This window comes from Blennius ocellaris, assembly GCF_963422515.1.
Source record: "Blennius ocellaris genome assembly, chromosome: 7".
Taxonomy (NCBI): domain Eukaryota; kingdom Metazoa; phylum Chordata; class Actinopteri; order Blenniiformes; family Blenniidae; genus Blennius; species Blennius ocellaris.
The window spans coordinates 2,442,996-2,451,615 of NC_137656.1; the positions used below are offsets into that span (position 1 = coordinate 2,442,996).

Genomic DNA, 8,620 nt, shown 5'->3' on the forward strand with positions numbered 1-8,620 from the left:
GGAAGCTCATAATTAATTAATGCGGCCCGGTTCCACTCGGAGGTCCGGTTACTCCCACCGCCGCTCTACGTGCCTTTTTTTACTGCCGTGTCATAACCTGGCGCTCTCGGCCTGCGGCTCGGATAACGGCTGTAAAGTAGGTGGTGAGCGGTGGGGGGCCGTACGGCCGCGTTAAAAGCAAGTCTCCGCTGTAAATAAGGCAGCTTTATGGAGATGACCCCCCCCCCCCCCCCCCCCGGAAAGCCGACACTCGGAAACGACTTGTTGCTGATGAGGATCGGTTGAGGCTGAAACCGCACGCCAGCCGAACGCTTGTAGTTTAAATGTGGCTGTCGGCACGGCAACCGGTCTCAACAGCTGCACAGCATCTTCACCTCTTCGCCCCGAAACCCACACGTACCGTCGCTTACACAACTTTCTGGATTATAAACTGGGTTTTTTTAAACTAAATTGTCAGTAATTTTCCACTTTCCGACAAAGTTTTCTTACGTATTTATAATGTTTCGTAGGGTTTTTCTTTACTTACTGACTCTAAAAGGTCACAAACTTAAAAAAAGATTTAAATAAAGCAGATCTGATATTATTATATTTGTAAAAGCTGGAAGTCACCACTTCCAGCTTTTACAGACATTTACAGAACTTTTCTGATAAAAATAACCTTTTTTTAAGACATTAAATGAGAATCTTATCCTCTTGAGAGATATTTTTAACTATAAATTGCAGAATATGATGTTTTTTTTCTGGGTTTTCTGAGTTTTGTTACATATTTATAACATAAAATGTTGTTGTTTTCTATCAGATTGACTGTAAAATGTCTCAAACATGAAGAAAAAACAGCTTTATTCTTTTCTGTTTCGTATTCTGTGCAATTAGGGTTCACCCCTCTCGTTCTTTGTTGTCAAAGTTGTTTTTAATGGCTATTTAACACATAAACAATGATAAAGGAGCAACATGGTATTTTACAAATAAATAAATACGTTTTTGCCTTCATGACAAGCAAAGGCGCTAATTAAAGCAGATTTTTGTCTAAAAGAGTTATTCAGATAAAATGATAATTCATTAAACTTGAGCGTTAACAATATCCATTCATCTTCTATATGCATGTCAGTGTTTGAAATTGCAAAATGTTATAATCGACCCAGAAAAGTAAAATCAAGTGTAATGTACTATCATTGTTGTTCATGTAAAAGGTCATTTGCATACATTATATGACATATACATATATATAATATATATATAATATATATATATTCATGTAACAATAATTAAAAAGATACGTGTATAAATATTAGTTTGACATCACTCCATGAAAACCATCCTGATGGATGAACCGTTTGAAAAGTGACTTGCTGGTCCAGCCAACATCACAGCATGACGTCACTTGTTTAGCCTCCACCGGAAGTTGGTGTGGTCAGTGTGGAGGAGCAGGAGCAGGGTGAGAGCAGACCTGCTGACACACAAACACTCAGGAGTCACTCTGACGTCACGAACTCACCCAGCGACATTGACGGTCACGTGGAGCCCCCTGCTGGCCAAACGGAGTCACTTCAACCTCTCGTCTCTCTGCAGTTCAGCGTTTTCTTCTTCTGTCGTCATTTTGTTTCTATTTTTCTGGTAACAAGCAATAATGTAAATAAATGACAATAATGTAATGAGAGAGAAAAGGATGTTTTACAACTTAAAGTAATCATTTATTACATTATTGATAAAATGTTATTATGGTAATAGATCTTATCAAACTATTGCAAACTTTTAGCTTCATTAGTGGAGCAGGTGATGCATTATTCCTTCTTTCTTCTGTTCTTTTCTTCCTTCGTTCTGTCCTTCATTTTCTTTTTTTTTGTTCCTTCATTCATTCTGGCTTCTTTCTTTCTTCCTTTCTTTCTTTCATTCCTTTTTTCTTTTGTTCCTTCTTTCTTTTGTTCCTTTTTTCATTCGTTCCTTCTTTTGTTTCTTCTTTCTTTATTTTTTTGTTCGGTCCTTTTTCTTTCTTTCATTCTTTAATTTCTTTTTTCCATCCTTTCTCTTTTTCTTTCATTCCTTCTTTTTTCTTTACTTTTCTTTCTTTTTTTCCTTCCTTCATTCTGTCCTCTTTCTTTTTCTTTCATTACTTCTTTCTTTTGTTCCTTTTTCATTGGTACCTTCCTTTGTTCTGTCTTTCTTTTTCTTTCATTCCTTCTTTCTTTTGTTCCTTTTTCATTCGTACCTTCCTTTGTTCTGTCTTTCTTTTTCTTTCATTCCTTCTTTCTTTTGTTCCTTTTGTCATTCGTTCCTTCTTTTTCATTGGTTTCTTCTTTTGTTCCTTCTTTCTTTCATTCGTTCCTTCTTTTGTTCCTTCTTTCATTTCTTCTTTCTTTCCTTCCTTCTTTCTGTTTTGTTCCATCCTTTTTCTTTCTTTCTTTCATTCTTTAATTGCTTTGTTCCATCCTTTCTCTTTTTCTTTCATTCATTCTTTCTTTCATTCATTCTTTCTTTCTGTCCTCTTTGTTTGTTTGTTTGTTTCGTTCTTGCAGGTTCGGTCCTCTGTTGAACAAAACCCTCCTTCCTCACAAAGAGAGAACAGGAACATGTGGACAAACATAGATTTTGGTATTTTGTTGAATCGAGGTCAAGTCTCTCTCTCTCCCCCCCCCCCCTGCAGGCCCCACCGGCCCCCCCGCTGTGCGACCGCTGCCTCCCCGGGTACTCGGGTCCTCACTGTGACGTCTGCGCCGCCTCCTTCTTCAAGTCCTCTCCGGGCGCCTGCGTGCCGTGCGACTGCAGCGGTAACGCCGACCCCCGGGGCCCCCCCGAGCTGTGCCACCCCGACACCGGCGTCTGCCTGCGCTGCAGCGAGGCCACGGCGGGGCCGCGCTGCCAGCACTGCGCCGCCGGGTTCACCGGGGACGCCCGGGCGCACAACTGCACCCGGCCCAGTAAGACTGCCACGCCCACGCACAGCACCACAATAAAATAAAACAAGCAGGAGATTATTATCATTATTATTATTATTATTATTATAAGAACAAATGGGTGCATAGAAAACTTGATTTCCTCAGGACTTGTACTTCTCCGCTCTGTCCACTAGGTGTCAGCAGTGATTTATGTAATGAATGAGCTTCCTGAGTCGAGACCAGCCTGACGTGACTGATTGTTGAATTCATGAGGTTAAAAATATACCAACAAGATACATTTCTATTGTTGATTAATTGTTTGACTCGTAATTTCTTTCAGTTCGTTAAGATTTGGCTTAAAACAGTAAAGTCCACGTCCCACCTGTGCACCGGAACTCTTTGTATGTACATATTATTTATATACTTGTATATTTAATGAATTAGTGACACATTTACTTTAGTTATTTAATGGCGTGATTATTTATATAATTTTGGCACATTTTGACCTTAAATAATTAATTTAATAATTTAATTATGATTGTATTTTGCACTAAATGAATATTTTAATTAATTAATGACACCGTTAAATATTTAATTCCAATATTTATTAATTAATGATACCTTTATATATTTTATTCAATATTAATTAATTGATGATACCTTTATATATTTTTTTCAATATTAATTAATTAATGACACCTTTATATTTTTAATTCAATATTAATTAATTAATGATACCTTTATGTTTAATTCAATAGTAATTAATTAATGACACCTTTATATATTTAATCCAATATTAATTAATTAATGGGACATTTAACTATATTTCATTCCAATATTAATTAAGTAATTAATGGGACATTTAACTATATTTAACTCAAAAGGTGATTCATTAATTACACATTTAATTATTTAATGGTGTTTTTATTGATTTATTTTTATTGTTTTTATTGGGCACATTTAGACCATTAAATCATTAATTCAATGATTTAATTATTATTTGATATTATATTTTACACTCGATGAATATTGTAATGAATTAATTATATTTAATTCCAATATTAGTGAATTAATTAATTACACATTTAATTTGAAACTTAATTTATTAATGACACGCAATTATTTAATGGTGTATTTATTTATATGATTTTGGCCCATTTAGTCCTCCACATGTCAAAATCCTGAAACCTGAATAAAATAACTGCAGTTTTTTTTTTTCTTTTTCTTTTTTTTTTGGGGCAATATCAGCAATTATTATTTTATTTTGGCATGAAGTTTTTTTTATTTTTATTTTTTATGTATTTATTTATTTTTTATTTAAAAAAAATACATTTATAAATACATTAGTCATTCCAATGTGCTTTTATAAAGAAAATAGAAAAGCCCAACATTGCGACTAACGACCTCACGCCGGCGGTCAACAGGTGCGTCGGGAGAATAAAAGTTTAATTAAAGTAATAATATGTTTCCTGTCTGCCCTCAGCTCCGCGGCTCCTTCCAATACCAGCATCCACCACCACCACCACCGCCAAACCGGCGGCCCCCTCCTCCACCACCACCACCACCACCACCGTGACCTCCAGCACGGCGCGGCCCGCCCCGGCCTCCACGTCCAGCGGCAACATGAGCGCGGCTCTGACCTCCGCCGCCGCCGCCGCCGCCGCCGCCACCACCACCACCACGCAGGCGCTGCTCACCAGCCTGGGCGGCCCCACCGACAACACCACGGCGGCGCTCACCGAGGTCTCCTGGACGCAGTTCAACATCATCATCCTGGCCGTCATCATCCTGGTGGTGCTGCTGCTGCTGGGCTTCGTGGGCGGCGTCTACACCTACCGCGAGTACCAGAACCGCAAGCTGAACGCGCCCTTCTGGACCATCGAGCTGAAGGAGGACAACATCAGCTTCAGCAGCTACCACGACAGCATCCCCAACGCCGACGTGTCGGGCCTGCTGGAGGACGAGGCCAACGAGGTGGCGCCCAACGGCCAGCTGGCGCTCACCACGCCGGGGAACTGCTACAAGGCTTGACCACACACCCCCGACCCCGACCCCGCCCCCTCCCCGTCTCCACCGCCCCGCCCCCCCGTCCCGAACCGGACCGACGCCTATTTACAGACAAACGCTGCTGGAAAGTACCAAATCTAAAGCTCCTGCACGTACGGCCGATCCCACACGCACACACACGCGCACACACGCACACGCACACACACACACACACGCACACACACGCGCCGTCTCAACAATCACGACCCGTTTACACAACATTTCAAGTGAAAACGCATCGGTTTTTTTTGTCCCGTTTCGGAAAAGTCTCACGGTAGAAACACCGAAGACGATGCAGTTTTCCCGCCGGGCCACTAGAGGGCGCTGTTGGTCGTTTTTTAAAACGCTCTCCCCGTCAACAGTGGAGGTCCCCTGTCCCCCGTATGGACAGGGGACGAACCGTAAAGCGTTTTGCGGGAAGTCGTGTTTTCCCGTCGTTTCCTTGGAGACGGTAATTTTATTTTATTTTTTTAAAGTTCCACCGTCGGCGGCCGCTAGCGTCGTCGTCTTGGAAACGGACCCCCCCTCGGCCTTGCGTCTTCACTTGAAATCACGTGGCGTGCACGGGGGGGCGTAGCTAATTCTAATTGTTAATCACACGATGCGTGCAGGTGCAACAATCGCGAGCTATTTATAGAAAAATCCCGCCGTGCTTTGCAGTGATTGGCTGGTTAGAAAGTGGGCGGGGCTTCTGGATTCTCCTCCGTTCCAGACGGCGATCCCTTCTGTGCGGTGGAGATCTGATGCCGCGGGGGTCTCCGCCGGAAACGTTTTCCCTTCTGCACGAAGTGTGTGTGTGTGAGGGGGAGAGAGAGTGTGTGAGTGTGTGTGTGTGAGGGGGAGAGAGAGTGTGTGAGTGTGTGTGTGTGTGTGTGTGAGAGTGTGTTTGTGTGTGTGTGTGTGTGTGGAAAAGGGATCCAAAGAGTCGAGGTGGAGTCGTCCCCGGACGAGGCCGAAGCGGAGCGGGTCGCTGGACTCGCCGGAGTCGAGCATTTCAGATAATAGAAAAAAACAAACAAACAAACAAACAAACAAACAAACTGGACTTGTGACTGTTTAAGTTATAACGGGGTCACTGGTACGGTGATCTTCCAACGGAGACAATGATTGTTATTTAATGAGTTTTTATTCTGTTCTTATTTATTGTTGTTGGGTTTTTTTTTGTTTTTGTTTTTTCTCGGGAGAAATGCTGCACATGTACGACGTGTTGATTCATGGTGTTTAATCGCTACGTGCTGTCGAACGGTGATTTTTTGAAATTTGGACAAATTTGTATGGGGATATTGTCGCAGGATGACGTGTGAGCGCGTGTGCGTGTGTGCGTGCGTGTGTGCGTGTGTGTGTGCGTGTGTGTGCGTGTGTGTGTGTGTGTGTGTGCGCCCCTGCGAGGACCTGTAAAAGTCTTCAGCTCCACCTCTTGGACATCTTTTTACAGGTGCATTTCCTCTTCTGCCTTTTGAGTGGAACCCTGGATTTTTTTTTTTCACCCTCAGTACTGACTGGCAGGCTCCCATTCGTCAGGATGTGTATGTGTGTGTGTGTTTTGTGTCTTTCATATCGCCAAGTAGCTCTGTCGTGATGCTCAATGATCATATTATCATGGGACCCCCCCCCCCCCCCCCCATGGGTCTGCAACCTCGTAACCCGTAAATATGTTGGGTTGTTTTTGTTTCTACGTTTTCTCTGGCCGGAGTTATGTACAAATCAATTATGCAACAGAAAAGCAAAATCCACATGTAAAAAGAAAAAGAAAAAAGCCCAATTAACCCTGCAGGTTCTAACAAACATCAGTGCCCATATAAGAAAGGAGGAGTCTCTTTTGCCCTCAGTGCGGACTGGTAGGCTCAAACATGAAAATGGCTAAATCTTTTGTAAAATTTGTAAAAAAAAAAAAAAGACATACTGCTTCTTCGAGGCGCGCACATTTTTTTTTTTTTTTGCAATGCATTCACACACATCTAACTGCACACGTTAATTTGGGGGGTCCCTGTGATCTCTTTGCCCTCAGTGTGAACTGGGAGGCGCCTTCACGTCATGCGGTGTGGCTTCTGTCTTCATAACACTAATGGTACCATGTACCGCCATTTGTTTGGAAGTACACCTCAGCAGTTACAAGCGTATCCAATGTTGCTGGATAGAAATAAGCCTGCAAGTCTCGACAAAGGGCAGTAGAACCCCAATGTCACATTAACACTATCGCACCAGGACAAAAATTCCCATCTGAAAACATGACGGACTTTAAAGAACCTCTTGAACTGGAGGTAAAGACATTTACAGTGTTTTGTCCAGGGTCATTTTGCCCTCGGTATAGACTCGCAGGCTCATTCCCGTTACGCTGCGTGCGTTTCATATTTGTGTGACTTAATACCACAGTTGTAGAAACCGGTGATGACAAACGTACGTCACAGGGGACGTTGAGGACGAAGAAATAACCCTGCGTGTCCAAACTGGGGCCAAAATAAAAACGGATAAACCTCCACTTGTGAACAAACTGAAAGGCCAGTCTGAGGTGGAGACGTTCGGTTTTTTTCTTTAGGTTCAGGTGCCCTGGTTATTGACTCGCAGGCTCATCTCTGGCCTGACCCCCCCCCCCCCCCCCCCCCCCTCCGAAAATAAATAAAACCCTGCAAGATCAAACTGAGGGGGGGAAAAAATCCAATTGTAAAAAGACTGAAAGGTCATTTTGAGGTGGAGCGTTATTTAAATTTGGTTTTTAAAGCTTCCAATTATTTGATAATCAATTCATTTAAAGGTGGTAAGACTATTACATTAAAACTAAATATCTGTTATTACACAAATCAGTGTGCGCACAGGTGTAAGTTTTTACACACACACACACACGTGTCACTCTGCTGCTGTAAAAACCCCATCGGTGTGTTTTCATGTATAGTTTTGTGTGTTTTGGAGAGGGAGTCGTTTCGGGTAAAGCTGCTGCTGGTAAGGACTTCTTATGACCTCATTTATTTGATTTGATTCAATTTTTTTATTGTTTGTTGTCCTGTTCTTTTTGTTAACGCGTGCCAGCTCACCTGAAGTATCTAAGAGGAGTGTTCCTTAATTATTATTATCTTTTTTTTATTTAATTTATTTTCTTTCTCGAGGAAGTGTGACGGCCACTCCGCTGCAGGGCAGCGGCGCTCCACCCGGGTGGTTCAACGCTTAATCACACATTCCACTCTTTACTGCCTCCCTCGGCAAATAAACAAAAAAAAAACAAAACAAAGCTTCTTGGAGACGAGCCCGGGGGGGGTTTGGTTCTGGGACACACACACACACAAGGTGTGCGACATAAACAGTGTCCTCGCGGCGTTCGGGAACTAAACCGGCCTCCGGAAGGGGATAAATAACGACACACAGTCATGCTCTTATTATCTCCTACTGTAAAGTTGCGTCACTCCCCTCCCCCGCTGCTGTAAAACAAGTGATTCACATCTAATATCGTTTTTTTTTTTTTCTTTCTGTCCGAACATTTGGAACTAACTCCTCAGGTACTGGCTCTTTCCCTAATGTGATCGCTGTAAATAGGATTATTATTATTATTATTGTTATTATCATTATTATTGTACAGATGAATGTGAATAGTAGCACTATAATTGTACAGGTAGAATACTGTGTGTTACACCGTCACTCAGCAACGCTCCTCCTCGCTCTCCAGGGTGGGACCATCTCTCTTTTTCTTTTTTTTCTTTTTTTTTTTGTAT

General features: G+C 42.2%; 1 protein-coding gene across 1 annotated transcript in view; it reads left to right on the forward strand.

The window, feature by feature from the left end:
• LOC308132743 (multiple epidermal growth factor-like domains protein 9) overlaps positions 1 to 4,904 on the forward strand; it is a gene marked incomplete at both ends in the record, with an annotated part of 25,867 nt that extends 20,963 nt beyond the window's left edge. Inside the window, 2 exons of the mRNA XM_080499925.1 lie at positions 2,642 to 2,915; positions 4,357 to 4,904. Coding sequence (XP_080356051.1) covers positions 2,642 to 2,915; positions 4,357 to 4,904 — 822 coding nt within the window. The remainder of the gene's footprint in view (positions 1 to 2,641; positions 2,916 to 4,356) is intronic.
• Between the last annotated feature and the right edge of the window lie 3,716 nt (positions 4,905 to 8,620).